At 43.1% G+C, this 21,442-nt stretch overlaps 1 protein-coding gene across 1 annotated transcript in view; it reads left to right on the plus strand.

Annotated features, from left to right (window-relative positions):
- Window positions 1-21,442, plus strand: part of LOC126095432 (uncharacterized) — a 133,128-nt gene that overhangs the window by 12,835 nt on the left and 98,851 nt on the right. The window contains exon 2 of the mRNA XM_049910226.1: window positions 15,188-15,398. Within this exon, the coding sequence (XP_049766183.1) occupies window positions 15,188-15,398 (211 nt within the window). The remainder of the gene's footprint in view (window positions 1-15,187; window positions 15,399-21,442) is intronic.

A 21,442-nucleotide genomic window follows, 5' to 3' on the forward strand; every position in this document is an offset into this window, starting at 1 on the left:
GGGAAAAGTCCGAAAATTGTTAATATCTAATGATATAACATGAAACAATATTTTTGACCATTTGTTATCCGACCGTCTAGCAGTCCTGTTACGACGTCTTATCTCAGGAATGAGTAGACGTATGTCTAGCCCGTATCTATATCGGTAACAGGTAAAAATCGTCGAGATTCTCGGTTATTGGCACGGATGAACACACTATGTATATAATTAAGTTTGTACCGAACCACCAGTGCGCCAATTCTACTCGCACATCTTCGGATATGATTGTTACATACGGGTACTGGTTCGCCAATGGAAACTGGAGTGAGTCAGCTGCTGAAGCGCTGGAAACGCGGAGTAGTCAGAATGGGATCATTGCATGAAGGCGAAGGGCGAAGAGAATGGGGCAGTGGCATGCTTACGGTGGTGCATGATTGTACTGCTTTGCTCAGTGTTTTCCGCTGTGGCACTGGAGTTTAGATTATGATGATTTCCTCGCTGTGCCATGTGTTATGCTATCACAAATTTGAGACTCAAGCAGTCTTGAAGGAATTCGTTGTGTGTTGCGACGTCAGTAAAAAGACACGCTCATCACTTTACAAAAACATCTAATTCCACATTTTGTTATGGCACCAAATATTCGTCCCTTAACTTTAGTTTCTAGTCAGTATGAGCTTTGTGAATTTCGATCATCCCCAAACGTAGCTACCCTAAAAAATTCTTGTATCATCAACGTTTCGGCCCCTTGCTGACAGAACTTGAATTTTGCTGCCCTTCTTGGGGTTCCCTCAACACAATATTCCTAATATTTAAATCGATGGAGACCATTTCTTGAGATCCCTCCGCCTCAATATGAAGAATAAGCGTAAATGGAGAGGGCGGCCGTGAGCTCAATCCGACCAGAAAATCCCCGCGTTCTGTCCGCCTAATTGAATCATTAACTCGGCTTTCAGCGGCGCTTCGCTCGCTGACGGCGTCGATTCTGCTCGCAGAGGCTCCCTCAGTTCTCTCCCCCTCTCCCTCCCCCCCCTCCCCCGCCCCCCTCTCCTCTCCATCATCGCTGGACGGACGACGCGGCACGGCACAACCTAATTTCGACATTCGAACCCGTCGGGAACAAGCGCTTTCCATTTTAACTGCGCGTAAAAATATAAGGTAGGTTGCATTAGTACCCATTACGACACGAACATTGGATTACTTGGTTTTCAGCACACATAAAGACTCTTAACAGTATTACGTCTGACAGCCAATTTCATAACTTCCGTCTTCAATCAACGATTTCTGACTTCTGCTCCTTCAGAACTCACGTGCCGAATTGCTCCAACTGGGTTCGTATTTAACTACAGCTAAGGTAGATACAAAGGACAACTGAGCTGAAATCAGTATCCATTACCCTAACATAACCACATAAGTTATTTTGAATTTTTTCTTAAACTTATTAATGGCTTTTGAACATGAGCCACACAGCCAGCCTCAGATTGATGCTTTAGCATCTAAACATGTGGTAACCTGAAATCTTTAACAGTAAACGTGCGATACAAGTACCATTATAATAAAAATTTAACAGTTACTTTCATTTAACATTAAATTTAGTCCTTAATGTCAGAAAATTAAAATAGATTTATTAATATAAAAAGAGTGTTGATAACGCTAAGCTTTCACTTACTATATTACAAAAAAATAAAAATTCGCTTACGATCTAATTTTCCATTCTGCTATAAAATCGTACAGCATCTTCTGTCGCTGAAACGGTTTGCTTGTTTGTTAGTAAAGCACTGCCAGAGAACACGACATGCTGCGACAGTATCGTGTATTCTTGATATTTTCTTTTGCAGTTGGAGAGAAAGTTGTTAACAGGTTCCTCACTGCCACATTCAAATGAGAAAGATGGCATCATATCGGGGAGACAGAAATGCTGTCGTTAGTATTGTCACTATAAAATTTCTGCTTCATCTGTAGTTTTGGTACCAAGGACGTGATCCGAGATTTGGTACCTCTGTGGTGTAGTGTCTACCTTTAATTTCAGAAGACCGCTGCAGCGTTTGATTCTATCGGGCCCTGACTGTAGTTCGTATGGTATGTGGACGATCGGCAGGTGCCACTTTATCGAATTTCGTTAAACCAGTGTACACAGATTCCTTGGCTAGAGTCCAGAACATAATGGCAGTATTTTAGGCGGAGAAGCTCATGAACTGCTTGTATAATGTGATACAAAAGATAATTTTTGGTGTTGTTGACATTGTAGCGTATTTGACAGTATCGGTGCTGAGAGTGAATCTGATATATCAATCATTGTTTCTTCTTTAACCTCTTTTGCGTATTTAAGTTCCTCTAAAATCGTTTTAAGCTATACTGTGTACGTAAGCTGCTTACGGGACCTGAAACTCGCCCTCTTGATTATTCGTGCCACCTACAAACATACTACCCGTTTCGTCTTTGAAATACTGTTTCTTTGGTAGCTGCAGTTTTAGCAAAAATCTACCGCTCATATTGTTTTTTTACGATCTTGACGTATGCGGACATTCGACGTAAAACTTATTCAAAACAAAATTACAATATTTCATAACACGAGTATTACCTGACATAAGACGACAAATTAACCTTTACAGAATGGAATCTGTATTCAGGAAGTGAATTCACATATGGGGAATATGTATTAGCATCAGCCACTGGTGACACTTCAAGACGTGTGACGGATCAGGATTTCCCTCTTGTTATGAGTGGTCGCGTTGAGCACTTTGGCAGTCCGAGGACGCTCCCAGTGCCAGTCCAAACCACTAATGTCACAATCCAAATGCTCGCACATTCTTGAAACTAAATATAGAAGGACAAATGTTACTTTGTATCTTCATTTTCGCCCCGCCAGGCTTGATTATATTACTATCGACGACAGTGTCTGTGTTTATGAAGTAACTGCATTCATCACAATACAACGACCTCCGCAAAGTAAATGAACATTTGCGTCCCACCCTCCAACCTTACCTGCCATTTGATCGTAGTCAACAGGAAGCCTTAGAAAACTTTCATTCACGTAAGTCCGCAATGAATTTAATTTCCTTATTAACTGAAGCATAGCTGCAACTGAGTACATAACCCTATATTTCGATCATAACTAACAGCAATGATCTGTATTGTTTGTGATTACTATACTCGTTACAAAGACAGGCAAACCCCTATATACACCCAAAATTCTCAAGTAAACGTGTATTCCGTTGATTTCGAAGCCATTTCTACTCCACAACACGTCAAATGGCGCAAAGTAAATACAAAACTTAACTGACAAAGAAACAGAATATTAACCCGAAACTTACAATCTAAGCAGTTTGCTCAATAAAACTCTAATTTCAGTAAATCCGTTAATATAAAAAACACTATATTGCAAAAAATTCACTCTCATCTAAAGACGTTCAATAATATTTTGCAATGAGAAATATTGCACAATGTTATTGACAATCAAGGGGCCACATAGTGTGTGGTGCATCTACTGAAAACACCACTCTGACTCTTCTGACACTACTCTGAAGCCAGCCGCTGTGGCCGAGCGGTACTAGGCGCTTAAGTCAAGGAACCGCGCTGCCGCTACCGTCGCAGGTTGGAATCCTGCCTCGAGCATGGATGTGTGTGATGTCCTTAGGTTAGTTAGGTTTAAGTAGTTCTAAGTCTAGGGGACTGATGACATCAGATGTTAAGTCCCATAGTGCTTAGAGCCATTTGAAACATTTGAAGTACTCTGAAGCGTGCGTTTGCATTTGGAGGGATGATTGGCGGTGGTGACGGGCTGGACGGCACAGTAGAAACACTGTTGAGAGTAAATACTGACTTTATTTACCTCCAGTACATGACACGTCATGGCTCAACAAGATAAACGTGCCTCCCATTTTTGTCCTTGGCCGGCGCTGTCGTAATTGACGGCGGAGTCCGCCATACATGCTCGCCTGACGCTCTGCGAAACTAACAGCAGACCTGTGGTAGGCCAGTAGCTTCTGGAGTCCGTGGTAATTGATGTCCATGGTGTCGTACATCCCTCGGTGGCGTGGGGCCCTGGCGGCCCCTCGGTTCCTTAGTCTTCACTGCGGCGACACGTGGAGACGGACTTGCACGAGATTCGATTCGCTGCTCTCTGTCGGGAGTCGGACGACAATTTTCTCTTATTCCCCAAGTCCCACTAGGAATTCAGCGTTGGTAGCAGCAGGAATGGGTGGCAAGTCGGCGGTGCTGTGACACCAGCCCACTGAAGAACTCAGTGCTGCTAACGATGCATAGTTGTCTGACTACCTGGCGCCCTTCTTGCCATCGTGGTGGTGCTGCTGAACTTCGGCGATGAAAACTGTGCCCTTTCTCAAACTTCAGACTTATTCATACACCTCTGATGCGCATTTCGTTCACTAAGGCTGGGACCTAGGCACGTCGCCCATAACAAGAGTCTCACCCTTGTGTGGTGACATCGACCAACCCGCTTTGGTGTTCACTGCTGTGAGGTGCAGTTTGTGAATTGGCTTTCACCTCTGTTCACTCTATTATTTCAAATAAAACTTAACCAGAACGAAGTTTGTAAGTGCCCCGCATTGCTTCTGGGTGTGGCGCAACGAGGATGTGGACCGATGGACTTAGAAAATGTTAATTGCTTATCGTGATTAGAAAACCGCTTTATGCTGTATGACTGATTAAAAAACGTTAGACTTCTTCTCCGAATGAATGATTACATGCTCAGGTCATATGATAAGCAAAACCGAACATTGTCAGTTAATAGCAAAATCACGTCAATGGCAGATCGGTGCCAAATTCAAGTGTCGCGCCTTCCCCGCGAGAGAAGCTGAAAAAAAAATCGTAGCATAATACGTATTGAAATAAAAATGCGATCTAGCGTATTAATAATCGTTGGTAAGTCAATATGGTTACTTACATTAGAAATAATTTATAGAAACAGCCCACGATCATCATATTCTGACGCCGTGAGGAAGAAAGACAAATGCAAAGATCCAGTATTCTCTTAGACCCTCTCTGAAAAATAGAAGGCTCTGACCATTAATCGATAGCATGGATTTATACACACAAACAAAAAATATTTTTTTAGAAATTGTATTATAAGTTTTGCACTGCGTGCTGCTAGCCTCGTGTTGCAATCCCTTTGCGTGTAAGTTATTCTGATGCACATGTCGCCACAGTGCGGCTGCCTGCGTTCGGCTAGTCATGGAATACTTCACACAAGTCTGCTCACTACTTATTTCTTTTCCTAAAGACTTATTACCTTTGTTGAAAGACTGGGTAGGAACACTACACTACGGTGCTTCATGCATCTCTCTCAGATTGTACGAGTCGTCTGCCCGATATATCAAAGGCCATACTCGCGAGCAGAGTACAAAATCATCTTTGACAAAACGATAAAGGACTTCTGTCTTCAGTGGAGGGCCAAATACCACTTTGGCTTCGTTTTCAGTCTGGACTGGACCTATTTTTAACGACAGGTTTCCCATACATGGAAAGAAAACCATGGATTTAAATCATTCTCTGTCTTTTTCTTCATTCTTTATGTCCGCCTTAGGTTTTACTTGTAGAAATAATATGTACAAACAGCTGTACATTTTATGAAATATTATTATTATTCACTTATGGGTGCAATAGGACTATGCGACGTACAATCAGTCAATGTCACTTTTGATGGTTGGCCTTCCTTTGTGTCCAAATTTGTTTCACCCGATCGTAATGAAGTCTCTCTCTTTCATCAGACCACGGTGTTCCAGTCCGTTTTCTAATTTCCTTCTGACCGATTTTCCAATCAACTATCTTTTGTCTGATTGTTTTTCTATCTGTAACGTCTGCCTGAATTATACCGGCTACCTTAAGATCCTCCTTAATCGCAGCTATCCATTTATTTGGATCAGTTTCGGCCTTACTTATGCTTTCGTAGAATTCTACTGTTCGTTTCGTCAACCTACTGATGCCATTCTTTTAATGTGCTCATAAAATTTAAGTCTTTTGTTTTCTCATGTCACCATGTATTTCTGTATATTCTTCTATTTCCTTATTACTTCTGAGCCTGTAAGCCTCTGCATCTGCGATTTTGGAGCCTGATTTTTCCTAATAATCTTTCTTTCTTTATTTTGAATTTCTTCAATATCCCTCTTTCTATTTAAAAGTAAAGTTTCTGCTCCATGAAGACATTCAGACTTGATTCAGTGCTGTAATACCTAAGTTTACTGAAATTAGCAAGTGACTTTTTATTATAAATATTTTGTTTTAATCTGAATGCAGTTGCCATTTTTTGATGTATATATGCGCTGAGGGTTGGATATCACCATTCAGTTCGCACAGGGACCTGAAGATGACACTAACGTAGTGTCGAAATTGGTCGGATGATTGCTATATTCTATAAAAAGTACGGCTGTTGGTATTCCTTAGTTCTATAAGTTTATGGTGTAGCGTTGCCCTTGGGGGTCGAAAAGGAAAAATAATTGTTATTTTAAATTTTTTGAAAAACGTCGAAAAAAGTGAATACTTAGGTGGGCGACTTGACAACAGAATCAGGGATTGATTGCACTATTATAATAACATACGTTGAGCATTAAATACCTAGTTGGATTATATATTTGATATATTTGAGATCGTTCAGAAGAAACATTATCATTTCTGTGCATTTTCATAGTCGCGATGTAGTCATACCCGGAAAACCACTAAGGGACCAGAAGATTTATAGAGTTTAAAAAAAAATGCAACACTACACAATTTAAAAAAAGAGCTGATTCAGAAATAGGAAAAACGATAATGTTCCTTCTGCCTCATGCTGCGTTCGGACCATCAGCCTGATAGTAAAATAACTAACATTCACGTAAATGAAGAGATGGAAATCATCGAGGTTAATTTACTAAAATAAGCACACTTGTGTTTAACACACGTTGTTTAATGCTACGTACCTTTTCATTTCAAATTCCAATAGATGACCAGTGTGGTTAAATACTTTATACATAACAGTCAAAATGTCTCTAGATGGCGTCCGTTCGTAATCAGTTACAAGAAACTACATGTTTTCTGATTGGAAAAATAACAATTAGTGTATTTACTGAATATTTTCACATAAAATATAAAATACCGATGCGGAACGCAGCAAGACAGCGTCCGCCTTTCATGGAATACAAACAGTAAAAGGTGAGGCGCCCAATGCCTCATTTGTCTTGAAGCAACAGAATTCTTTTTCATATCATTAATCGATATATGTGCATAGAGATTTACAGGCACCGCGCAAGAACGGCAAAGATAAAGAACAATAGATTCTGTCGCTGCTATGCGATGGTTCATTTCCTTTACTTTACAATTGTTCGATAACTTTAGGCCATCAGGCGTTTACTATTGAGCGTATATTAATGGTTGTGAGGCGAAAATTACTAATATTACAATGGCCAGCCGTAGCCCTGCATCCTCTTCATCGTTGGACCGCCTACACTAAGTTTTCACTCATCGCGCCTTACGAATGTGCTGTGGAGAATACCCTTTCCCTCTGAAAACTGAGTGTAGAAACTCATCTTTCAGACTGTTCTCATCATCAGCGATATGTGCTCTGTGAACTAACGGACGAATTATTACGCTACAGGGACATGAAGATGCTATTTGCCGAAGTTATTGTGTTGTGGAATGTCGATGCTCTCACCTGAAACCGTGGAGGAAGCCGAATGCGGACAGAAATTGCGACGGGAATTCGTGTTATCATCAGTCGGGCAGACGTCTGCTTATCGTGCAAAGGGCGCGGGAGCGTCGCGCATCTGCGGACGCGACGCAATTGTGAAGAGGTCCGTGCGCTCGGCGGAGCGGCAGAAATGCACATCGAGACAGGAGAGCGCAGGGGCCGTGGTTCACGCTGCGTGCGCCTCCAATTGGCTGGAAACAAAGCTGTCTGGCTCTGCGGAGAGTGCTCTCCCCGATTCTGAGAGGATGGGGGGCAGTCGGGAGGGTCTGGAGGGGATGGGGGACAGCCGCACCGAATAAAAGAGAAGCGAGGGGGTCCCACAAGGACCTGCAGAGCGGTCGTTCTCCGTGGGGGACTCGAAGAAACAATGTCAATCAGAAGACGCCGCAAGAATACAAACCGGCCTGTCACAAAAACTACATCCGATTCTAATTAGTTGACATTGAGCATGTATACCGTTCCAGCAGTCGGGTGTGGCTCTGTATAGGGGAAATTCAACCACTTTGCCAGTTGCAGAAATTTTAAGTCCAGCACGCCGCTGATGATAAATTGTCCACTACGGTGTGGAGGGTTTGCCATCTATCTTGACGACCTCAAACACCTTTTTGTCCAGAAGCAATAAAAAAGTTACTAAGCAATTCACTTAACTACGTAGGTCATGGAGGTAATTGTTATTTTAGTTACCAGGAAGACATAACCAGTATGATTTCCTTCCTTGTAACATTGTTCGTTACGAAAACATGAAACAAGGCAAGACTTGGCCTTAGGAAGGTCCTTAAAGTTTACACACTTTAAAGTATTCTGTATAATAATAATACCGCCGTACAACATCCTGAAGAGTTCTAATCATCCTACAGAGGCGCAGCACCTTGTATCGGGCCAATGTATGTAGCGAGCATCAGCTTAATACATTAGTCAAAAAATGGTTCAAATGGCTCTGAGCACTATGGGACTTAATATCTGAGGTCATCAATCCCCTAGAACTTAGAACTACTTAAACCTAACTAACCTAAGGACATCACACACATCCATGGCCGAGGCAGGATTCGAACCTGCGACCGTAGCAGTCGCGCGGTTCCGGACTGAAGCGCTTAGAACCGCTCGACCACCGCGGCCGGCATGAGTCATTATTCTAACTTGACACAAGTAGTTACGGCTATGTCCGAAAGGTGTCAATACCTTACAGACTATGAAATTATACAGATAAAGAAGTCGAAATAAGTACGTCGAAAACGAAACTTCATCTCTTGTGACAATGACGACTTTAACTAATTATTGTTGATTCAATAGGTTTCATTATTAGTGTGAATGATAGGGCGAATGCGAAGTATTTAATAAATGAATACTATTGTATGTATTACCTGATAATACGTTAGCGTGAGAACTGCGGTTGTATAGGGAGAAATATTTGGGGAATTTGCAAAGGGTAACTACCCAGTTTATGGTACTGGTGAAAGAAGAAGAAATTTGCTATAATTCTGTCATTTAAAGAAGGAATTATTTGATAATTATGGATTTTCTAAATTTGGTCATTTAATTAATTGTTTTCTAAAAGCAATTACGTTGTGATTGGCCAGATGTAAAAGACGTGGGATTGTGCTGTTTGATACTAATATCAGATTAGCTATGAGGTGTATCATGTCATCAAAGGACAGTACGTTCGCTCATATTTTGTGGACTAACGGAATTGTTTTCTAAAGTCTAAGTCAGTTAGGAGCTCAGCCTTGATCGTATTCGGACGTGGGTATAAGGGAATCTGAGCAGATATGATAATTTTGCGAAACAATGAGTTAAACTCGGCCGTAGAGTGCCGCAAAGTAACCGCGAACGACTGGGAAGGAGGGACATGCGAAAGTCCGGTTTTTATGTGTAAATTGTGACTTTTGAATTAAGTAAAATCCACGTGGAGTACTGTGCAATCCGGGACCGAGAAGCGACCGTTCAAAGAGATCGATGTGGAAATATTAGAGCGGGCATTCTGTTACAGACAGTCCGTTTTGGTAACACGAGAGGAACCATGGACCTTGCCGTTGGTGGGGAGGCTTGCATGCCTCAGCAATACAGATGGCCGTACAGTAGGTGCAACCACAACGGAGGGGTATCTGTTGAGAGGCCAGACAAACGTGTGGTTCCTGAAGAGGGGCAGCGGCCTTTTCAGTAGTTGCAGGGGCAACAGTCTGGATGATTGACTGATCTGGCCTTGTAACACTAACCAAAACAGCCTTTCTGTGCTGGTACTGCGAACGGCTGAAAGCAACGGGAAACTATAGCCGTAATTTTTCACGAGGGCATGCAGCTCTGCATCAAAAGAGTCTCAGGACTGAAGACCACAACAACAACAACAACAACAACAACATTCGTAAAGTAAGAAACGACAGGTCGCGAAATGGAAACCATAGTGAAAATCAAAACTGTTATATTTGCAACAGTTAGCTACAACTTCCAGGTACCTACCTCCGTAGTCGCCGATCCGACTTAGACGTTTGTCGTAGCGTTGTGCCAACTTTCCAATACCCTCGTTATAGAAGGCAGCCGCCAGTGCTTTAGCCTGCCGCTGTGGCCGAGCGGTTCTAGGCGCTACAGTGTGGAACCGCGCGAACGCTACTGTCGCAGGTTCGAATCCTGCTGTGGGCATGGATGTGTGTGGTGTCCTTAGGTTAGTTAGGTTTAAGTAGTTCTAAGTTGTAGGGGACTGATGACCTCAGAAGTTAAGTCCCATAGTGCTCAGAGCCGTGTTTTACACTGTTTTCTGTACATTCCTGCGTTATCGAGAGACTGATAAGAGTTCTTGACGGACTTGATATATTAATTAATTTTCCCTGTGGGTTTGTATTTTACGGTACTGTCCCGTTTCTCTACTGTTTGCGTAATCAATTGTGCAGTCAACAGTATATTGAGTTCCTCAGCCCTTAATCGTGAAAGATGATACATAATATATGCTGAAAGAGAGCAGTGCCTGATACATATCTACAGTTAACGAAGTAATTTATATTATTGCCTGAGATAACTGGTGAATTATGGATCTCATATCTTTTGGTGCTACATGTACCGTGTGTGATACCTGATGGTGTGGACCGAAACTGGTTATGTAATAAAGAAATTTTTATCAGTTTCTCTTAGCGGAGAATCGTGATTTTTTTTCAGATGCACTATAAGACAAAATATGAATGGAACGAAAATCGGTCATTGTGTTGCACATTGAAACGTCCCCTTTGAGCAATTTATACACGACTGTGCTTAACCTGACACACCATGTTTTTAGCGCAACGCAATCTGACTTTCAATAATCCCTACAAAACAATGGCCCTGAGTAACATTAAACTACACCTTTCAGAAATCACTTACCTCACAAAAATATTCGTTACTGGAACTACTGCAATACAGCGAGCGCTACTACTGCCAGCTAAATAAAAGATTCAAACTACTGAAGGCACTAACTACTGATAGGGATAGTTATCAAATGAAAGATATTAATAGAGAACAAACAATGTATTTACCTTAATAGTCATAATATATGTAGCAGTTCATGACAAATTACAAAACTTCTTCGCCATCTCTCTCCCCACATCCACCACTGCTGGCGGCTCACCTCCAACTGCGTAACGCTACGCGCTGTTAACATCCAGCTACCGCTGCCTAACACTACAATGGCAGACAACAATGCAAACTAGCCACAGGCTGCACACAGCACAGCCAGTGATTTTCATACAGAGCGCTACGTGGCATTACCAATATAAAAATCTAAACAGTCTACTTACAACATGTAGAGGCAAAAAGGTGCTTGCAGTATCAGAAACATTTGATGATTTATCCCAGACCAAGAACTTCACATACTGAGCAAGTCAGTAACGCGTTTGTCCACCACTGCTCCTTACATAGTTATTCTGCTTGGCATCTACTGATAGAATTGCTGGACATCCTTCTGTGTAATGCCGTGCCAGATTCTGTCCAAATAGCGAGTAGAAACTCTCACTGTGTGCGGGCGGGCATTCTCTTGCTGGAATGTAAGCCCAGGATGCCTTGCCATGAATGGCAACAAAAAGGGCCGATGAATGCTGTTAGCGTGCCACTGTGCTGTGTGGTTGCCGCAGACAATAATCAAAGTGGTTCCTGCTATGGAATGAAATGAAACCCGAGGCCATCACTGTTGTTCGTCGGGTGGTATTTTGGGCGATAGTCAAGCTGGTCTCCCTCCACTATCTACGGTGACTCCACCTTCGTTTTTAGGCTGGAATCTCACTGACTGGAGTCGAACTGTCTTCAGTGATGAGTCCAGCTTCGAACTGAGTTCCGATGACATGCCAAGATGTATCTGGAGACGACCCGGACAGTGGTGGGGAATCAACCTGACTGTCGCATGCCATACGGCCCAACAACCAGGAGTGAGGTGTGCCAATTCTTTGCATTGTTGTTGTTGTGGGTCTTCAGTCCTCAGACTGGTTTGATGCAGCTCTCCTGTGCAAGCTTCTTCATCTCCCAGTGCCTACTGCAACCTACATCCTTCTGAATCTGCTTAGTGTATTCATCTTTTTGTCTCCCTCTACGATTTTTACCCTCCACGCTGCCCTCCAATACTAAATTGGTGATCCCTTGATGCCTCAGAACATGTCCTACCAACCGATCCCTTCTCTTAGTCAAGTTGTGCCACATATTTCTCTTCTCTCCAATTCTATCCAATACCTCCTCATTAGTTATGTGATCTAATCTTCAGCATTCTTCTGTAGCACCACATTTCGAAAGCTTCTATACTCTTCTTGTCCACACTATTTATCGCCCATGTTTCACTTCCATACATGGCTACACTCCATACAAATACTTTCAGAAAAGGCTTCCTGACACTTAAATCTATACTCGATGTTAACAAATTTCTCTTCTTCAGAAACGCTTTCCTTGCCATTGCCAGTCTACATTTTATATCCTCACTTCTTCGACCATCATCAGTCATTTTGCTCCCCAAATAGCAAAACTCCTTTACTACTTTAAGTGTCTCATTTCCTAATCTAATTCAATCAGCATCACCCGACTTAGTTCGACTACATTCCATTATCCCTATTTTGCTGTTGTTGATATTCATCTTATATCCTCCTTTCAAGATGCTGTCCATTCCATGCAACTGCTCTTCCAAGTCCTTTCCTGTCTCTGACAGAATTACAATGTCATCAGCGAACCTCGAAGTTTTTGTTTATTCTCCATGGATTTTAATACAAACTCCGAATTTTTCTTTTGTTTCCTTTACTGCTTGCTCAATGTACAGATTGAATTAATCGGGGAGAGTCTACTACCATGTCTTACTCCCTTCCCAATCACTGCTTCCTTTTCATGTCCCTCGACTCCTGTAACTGCCATCTGGTTTCGCTCCCTGTATTTTACCCCTGCCACCTTCAGAATTTGAGAGTATTCTAGTCAACATTGTCAAAAGCTTTCTCTAAGTCGACAAATGCTAGAAACGTAGGTTTGCCTTTCCTTTGCATAGCAGGATCAATTTGGTTGTCATCCGTGGCATCGTTGCAGCACAGTGGTACGTCTGCGATATTCGACACTCTCTTTTGCTACCCACCATGGCAAGCTATCCCGGGCTTACATTTCACCCCGCATATACATACCGAGAATTTCTACAGCTCATTTTGCTTGCCAAACCTTGTCTTGACCATCAAGGTCGCCTTATCTCTCTATAATCTAGAATTTTTGCACATTACGAGCCGGGCCCTCTAATTATCTCAGGAATTTGACGATGTAACACACCAGCTGGACAGATTTTTACACCATGTCTTCAGTAGGACTTCCAACAACTCTGTCAACGAATGGCAGGCAGAATACCTGCTTACATAAGGACCAAAGATGGACCAATGGAACATTGATCTGCCTCATTTGGGAAGCTATCTCTCTTGAATAAATCATCCTGTTTATCAGAAACTGTAATTATTTGTGTTTCTGTATCGGTACTGGCGTGCCGAATCAAGCCAATCGGAAGATTTATGCCACCGTCTTACCCTCCGATCCGGACAGCGTACACACACACACACACACACACACACACACACACACACACAAGCGCATCCTGAAACGAAACACAATGTTGGGGTGTACATCATCCACAATAAACAAGAAATAAAGGCTTTATAAACTGAAATACTTGTTCATGCTGCAATTTATTTTATTTTCCCCAGAGAAGTGTTGTCTTTCGCGTTAAGGCCTCATCAGCGGATTTAATCATGAGTGAAACAGTGTTACTTTTATAAGCTATAGTTGCTGTTTAGAAAAACCGTTCACGCCATAACTTTTACGCGAATGAATTACTGCTTACAGTTGTTATTTTCTCCGGCTGTCACCTGCGTTTCCTCTCATCTGGTCACTGGTTAGGTTACGAAGTATGGAAACTACGAAAAAAAGTTCTGACGTGAAAATGCGTACGTATTTCAAAAGTAAAGTGAAATTCGACCTTTCACCTATGACAGATGAGAGGAAACGCATATCAGCAGGAAAAGGAATAACTGTGAGCAGTAATTTGTTTGTGTAAAAATTAAGAAGGGAACTGTTTTCTAATCTTTAATTATCGAAGGTATAAACAAAACTGTACAGTAAAGGAGAATAGCGTCTGCAGGAATTATATATTTATTAACCTGAACCGGGCCCTCGGCACTTAATAAATATGTCCTTCCTGGACAGGAATATAAATAACGTACGGTGCAGGTTGTGACACACAGACGAAGGTATATGTAAGTTGGGATGTAGGCGGGCAGCTGGCTGAAGTGGCCGAGCGGTTCTAGGCGCTACAGTCTGGAACCGCGAGACCACTACGGTCGCAGGTTCGAATCCTGCCTCGGGCATGGATGTCTGTGATGTCCTTAGGTTAGTTAGGTTGAAGTAGTTCTAAGTTCTAGGGGACTGGTGACCTCAGAAATTAAGTCCCATAGTGCTCAGAGCCATTTGAACCATTTTTTCTAGCCGCGATTCGTGCACGGATAGCCGAAGCGGTTAATGTGACGGCTCGCGTAGAACAGCAAACCTGGGTTCGAGTCCCAGACTTCTATAAGTTTTCGTTGTCGTCACACCAGTACAAGCGGATGGTGGTTAATATTCGCAATTGCGAGTACATTTCCTGAAATAAAATACGTTGCGGCGAGAGAAAGGTGTTAATATTTGTGAAACAAACGAAAGAAATATGTATGTTTGAAGAGTCCAGCGTATCATATCATTCTGAAAAATAAAATGATCGTATGGCGTTAATGGCTGGGAGACCTTTTGTGATTGACCCATAACATCTGAGTATCTTATGAGCTGTTTTGGCTCAACTATGGTTACAGTACTAATAGTTCCATTGTGAAGACTAGTAATGTTCTCAACTACCGTTATAAGTACGTAAATTCGTCTGAGTCTGCACAATTTTCATTCCGCTGTGAAGCATTTTGAATAATGGGAGACAGTACAGCCATGTCGTTCTTTAACTACCATAGCTAGTTCCCAGTCCAGCTCGAAGCTTCCTTTCCGCTTGGCCAGATAAGCAGCCGTCTGTTACTTTCTTCTTCGCAGGTGTCCTGGATGCGCAAGCGTGACCTGCACATCCTGACGTCGAGCATCTTCACGTACACGGGCGACGCTCGGTTCAACGTGATGCACCCCGAGGGCACGGACGAGTGGAACCTGCGCATCGAGTACGTGCAGCCGCGCGACGCCGGCATCTACGAGTGCCAGGTCAACACCGAGCCCAAGATCAACATGGCCGTGCTGCTCAACGTGGAAGGTAGGGGAGGGCGGGGGCGGCGCGGTGCAGGCGGCAGGCCGTGACGTCACGCCGCCGGCTCTGGCCTGTCTGCCAGTCGCTTGGCGCTCTTATCTCTCACACACGCTCCGTAGCAAGGGTGTACATAGCCACGGCCACTTTCGCTTTGGGTCGTACCTGGGACAAACACAGGCACTGGGTTTCAATTCACTTGTGACAACTGAACAGGCTCCATCAATATACGTGTGCATAGGAGGCTCAAAAATCAAAATGAGGCTGCTGATTTTCCAATTGAGTATTTCACTGTCATTCGCAGGTGTCATCTACTGATTACCCAGTGTTAGTGTGTGTGTGTGTGTGTGTGTGTGTGTGTGTGTTTGGCTGGAGTGCTGCCAGCAGCTAAGTAACTGCTATCTGCTCTTCAGCTCAACATATTTTTAAGTAATTCTGTAAATAGAAATCAATGTTCAATGGAGTACATGTTTAAATTAGACAAAAAATAGTAAATATTTTCTCCTAGCCCAAACAGATTTCTAACCCCATACAGATAGCTCTCAAACTTTGTCGTTGTGTGTTTTTAATGGATACGACAATACTCACAAGGTTTATAATGATAAACATGGGGCACGTAATTGATGCATGAATACTTCACCTCCGAACTTCTACCTACATGATGAACCCTCGTTTTTTGTTATAAAATTGCAAGTGTTATCACAGCTACTAAAAATTCAGAAGCGAAACTTTCAGCAGTATTGTTTGGCTGAAGGAATCTGCTTGGAAATAGGAGAAATTATTTTCTGTGTTTCCGCCCGATTTAAAATCGCATTATATTAAAAATTTTGTTTTACTTAAACAAGGATTTTCTTCTTTATAGTCTTCTAGTTGTGAGATTTCTCAACGAATATCAAAAATTTCGATGAGATTATATTTTTATTTAAAAAATATTTACATATATACTACTTTTTACCCACAGCTTTGTGAATGCACGTGTACGTCACATATATTGCACACATCTCCTCTTCCCCCTCTCCCTCCTCACCTACGCCTGTCCGCTGACGTACCACCAGGAACGCATGCCAATACTACCCACACAACACGAGGGTCCTGCAGGCCAGCCAAGATTCCAGCCTTACCAACGCTCCCCTCCCCCCCCCCCCACCCAAACGCTCCATTAATACCGAACAGACGGACAAGAAAGTCACTTAATATAGTGTTGTCATCCACCTCTGAGTCATATTTAAAATTTCAGATCCTTAGCTCATCGGGAAATTAGTTTAAAACCACATGCAAAGTTTGTACTGAATGGGCAGACAGACATAAAGCGAACTAATAGAAACATATTAAAAAGAAAAAATGACATAGGTACACAATGTACCCTCCGCCATACAGCATACAAGAAAGAGAGTTAATACTGCATTGTCCTTTGGTTCAGAGTTACGTAGCAAATTTCCAACTCTTGGGGAAGTTAGTTGAAAACCAGTTCCGAAATTTGCTCCGAACAGACAGATAAACATGAAAGCGTTTTGACAGATACATGTTAAAACAGAAACAAAGAATTTTTAACAGTATCTACAGGTAATGTGGAATAAGATCAACATAATTACACATAGCTGTTCTTGATCACTTTCACTAAATGTACCGTATTTCAGCTTCAGGTAACACAGGTAGCGTAGCTATCAGATTCCACTTGTTATCATTTGTACACTTCCGACAGCCAGTTACTAGACTGCTGCTAGCCAAGAGCGAGTGCAGGTCGGCGTCATATAACTTGCTTCTAATATAATCTGATGATCGCTTGGTAATATGCCGAAACCAGTAACGGTATCATTTATGAGACGTCAGTCTGAAATACACAGACCAGTCACAACATTTCGACCACGGCCTATGTTCGATGGAAACGTGTAATAACCACTAACAGACGGCGGGGGTGGCAACACTAGTAGTGAGGGGCATTAAAGCGCGCCAGAGGGGGGGCGGGGGGGGGGGGCGTAAAATATAGCAGTCCTTGTAGCAATGCGAAAACGGAACGATATCTCTAACGTTCAAAACGGCATGATCATTCGCTTTTGGGCCAAGGGTGGAAGCATTTCCGAAGCGACTGTTCGCGTGCCTCCCGTAGTTAAAATACAGCGCACACGCCAAAATGACGCTATGCGAAACTTCTGCCGAGGCAACTGTGTTGCGACACAGGCCATAGACTATAGGGGTGAGTGATGGATGCAGATACGAGTACGGATAAATTGACGTGCAATTCAAAAAGGCTTTCGTGGCCACTTGTTGGCAAACTGCCCATTTGCTTCTGTCTCGAGTTCTTCGGCCGACCTTCGCCTGATGATTTTACTGACGTTTCGCCAGCACGAGTGGCTGGCATTGTCAAAGCATCACCCTCCATTGCCAGTTCACCACCGGCAAGGGAGGGTGAAGCTTTGACAGTGCCAGCCACTCGTGCTGGCGAAACGTCAGTAAAATCATCAGACGAGCGTCGGCCGAAGAATCCGAGACAGAAGCAAATAGGCAGATGTGCAACTGTTGAGCAGCTGGCCAGCGAGATAAATCAAAGTGCTAACAACAGTATCTCCTCAACAACCCTACAACGGATGTTGCTGCGTGGAGGCCTCAACAGCTGTCATCGTTCATGCACCAATTTTGACTGCAGTTCGTCGGTGACGAAGACTGGATTTGTCACAACAGTGTCGCACTTGGACGTCCACTGAGTGCCGACAGGTGGCCTTTCAGGTGAATCACGCCGTTGGCGTGTATAGCGTGTTGACGCCTGAAAGGAAACACCCTGCAATAATCATCGGAAGGGTACGGATCGGAGGAGAGAGGGTTATGGTCTGGAGAATGTTTTCGTGGCTCTCCCTGAGTGATCTCGTCATTCTGGAATAGAACAACACAAATATGCAACTGTTCTTGGCACCATATCTACCCCTACATGCTATATGTTTTTCCTCGGCACGATGGCATCTACCAGCAGTACAATGCAACCTTGTCACACAGCTAGCTGTGTACGTGCTTGGTTCAAAGAACACCGAGATTAGATTATAGTACTCCCCTGCCCACCAAACTCGCCGGATTTAATCCCAACCGAGAAGCTGTGGGACTACCTCGATTGGGCCGTTCGCGCCACAGCCTCAACAGCAGGTGGCCACGGCATAGCAGAACCATTCACTCACTTCCTGCGCATCTCGCAACGGTCCGCGCTGCAAAGGGTTCTTGCTTTTGATATGTGAACACGTAAATGTGACTGGACAGTGTATACAATAAAAATAACCATACAAGGCGATCGCTGTGTTTCCATAAGGCAGTATGTGTACCCTGTATTCTTGAACTATTGATTTATTTACTCGTGTCAGAAGCATACACACAACATTCTATAAACTTACAATTTCAGGTGAGGAAACAGAAAGAATTTACGAGGTGCGACAATAAAGTAATGAGGCTGATTTTCTTTGCAAGATGTGACAACCCCACAGGCTTGCGTAGGCACAATATCTTTGACCTTGATCTATAAGCTGCTTCTAGTCCAAGCGACACATCGATGCATCTGCTCAGTCGTGACTTGAGCTGTAATAAGTTAACACGTGTTTGTGCCTCTCATCACGGAAATGGAACCGCATAATATTGAGCAACGGTATGCCATTTCTTTTTGCGTTAAATTGGGTGAAAAGACGACGACAACTTACGGTAAGCTTCAGAAGGCTTTTGGAGAGGAGGTTATGTCAAGAGCTCAAGTTTTTCGTTGGCAGAAAAAATATTTAAGATGAAGACCACAGTGGACGACCATCAACCTCACGGGCAGGGTGCGTGATCTCGTACCATCTGATCGAAGATTATTCGCGAAAATGATTGCTGAATTGAGAAACGGTTCGTCTAGTACCAATGAAGATCTTTGTATGAGAAAGAACTGTTCAAACATGGTCCCCAAAAATCTCACACTACAATAGCGAGAAACACAGAAAAATGTGGCAGCCGATCTGTTAGAGCAAACGGAAATCAATCCAGAATTGTTGAGTTGTATTATCACTGATGATGAAAGTGTTTTTTTCAGTACGATCCAAAGACAAAACGCCAAAGTTCGCAATGGTGCTCAAAGGGATCACCAAGACCAAAAAAAGCTCGCATGTCAAAGTCAAAAGTGAAATGCATGCATCTATGCTTCTTTTATTCCAAGGGAATTGTTCATAAAGAGTTGGTGCCTCGTGGACGAACAGTTAACCAATATTACTACAAAGAAATTTTACAAAGACTTCGTAAAAGAGTTCTTTGTGTCTGTGCCAACATTGCTGATAATTAGATTCTGCATCACGATAATGCTACATCCCAAACTGCTCTGACAGTACAGCAATTTTTAACCTAAAACAAATTTCAAATTTCTGTACTACGGCAGCCACCTTATTCACCAGATATCGCTCCGTGCGACTTTTTTTCTATATGCAAGAGTCAAAACGGCGGTCAAGGGACACCATTTTCAAACAACACAAGATGTTCAAAAAGCTGTGACGAGGGTCTTGGAGAATATTACAGAAGATAAGTTCCAGAATAGCTACCATCCATGGCAGAAGCGCTGCAAAAAGTGTGTGCAACCAGAAGGGAACTACTTTGAAGGAGACAAAACTAAACTTGACTAAAACGGTAAGTAACATTTTTTTCACATCAGTCTCATTACTTTATTTTTGCTCCTCGTAATATAATCAGGGTGTTACAAGAAGATACGGCCAAAATTTCAGGAAACATTCCTCACACACAAAGATGTTATGTGGACATGTGTCCGGAAACGCTTAATTTCCATGTTAGAGCTCATTTTAGTTTCGTCAGTATGTACTGTACTTCCTCGATTAACCGCCAGTTGGCCCAATTGAAGGAACGTAATGTTGACTTCGGTGCTTGTGTTGATATACGACTCATTGCTCTACAGTACGAGCATCAAGCACATCAGTACGTAGCATCAACTGGTTAGTGTTCATCACGAACGTGATTTTGCAGCCAGTGCAATGTTTACAAATGCGGAATTGGCAGATGCCCATTTGATGTTTGGATTAGCACGGGGCAATAGCCGTGGCGCGGTACGTTTGTATCGAGACAGATTCCCAGAACGAAGGTGTCCCGACAGGATGACGTTCGAAGCAATTGATCGGCGTCTTACGGAGCACGGAACATTCCAGCCTATGACTCGCGACTGGGGAAGACCTAGAACGACGAGGACACCTGCAATGGACGAGGCAATTCTTCGTGCAGTTGTCGATAACCCTAATGTCAGCGTCAGAGAAGTTGCTGCTGTACAAGGTAACGTTGACCACGTCACTGTATGGAGAGTGCTACGGGAGAACCAGTTGTTTCTGTACCATGTACAGCGTGTGCAGGCACTATCAGCAATTTATTGGCCTCCACGGGTACACTGCTGCGAATGGTTCATCCAACAATGTGTCAATCCTCATTTCAGTGCAAATGTTCTCTTTACAGATGAGGCTTCAGTCCAACGTGAACAAATTATAAATTTTCACGATCAACATGTGTGGGCTGACGAGAATCCGCACACAATTGTGCAATCACGTCTTCAACACAGATTTTCTGTGAACGTTTGGGCAGGCATTGTTGGTGATGTCTTGATTTTGCCCCATGTTCTTCCACCTACGCTCAATGGAGCACGTTATCATGATTTCATACGGGATACTCTACCTGTGCTGCTAGAACATGTGCCTTTAACACAACATGTGGTTCATGCACGATGGAGCTCCTGCACATTTCAGTCGAAGTGTTCGTACGCTTCTCAACAACAGATTCGGTGACCGATGGATTGGTAGAGGCGGACCAATTCCATGGCCTCCACGCTCTCATGACCTCAACCCTCTTGACTTTAATTTATGGGGGCATTTGAAAGCTCTTGTCTACGCAACCCCGGCATCAAATGTAGAGACTCTTCGTGCTCGTATTGTGGACGGCTGTGATACAATACGCCATTCTCCAGGGCTGCATCAGCGCATCAGGGATTCAGGGATTCCATGCGACGGAGGGTGGATGCGTGTATCCTCGCTAACGGAGGACATTTTGAACATTTCCTGTAA

Source organism: Schistocerca cancellata, chromosome 8, assembly GCF_023864275.1.
Source record: "Schistocerca cancellata isolate TAMUIC-IGC-003103 chromosome 8, iqSchCanc2.1, whole genome shotgun sequence".
NCBI classification, from domain to species: Eukaryota; Metazoa; Arthropoda; class Insecta; order Orthoptera; family Acrididae; genus Schistocerca; species Schistocerca cancellata.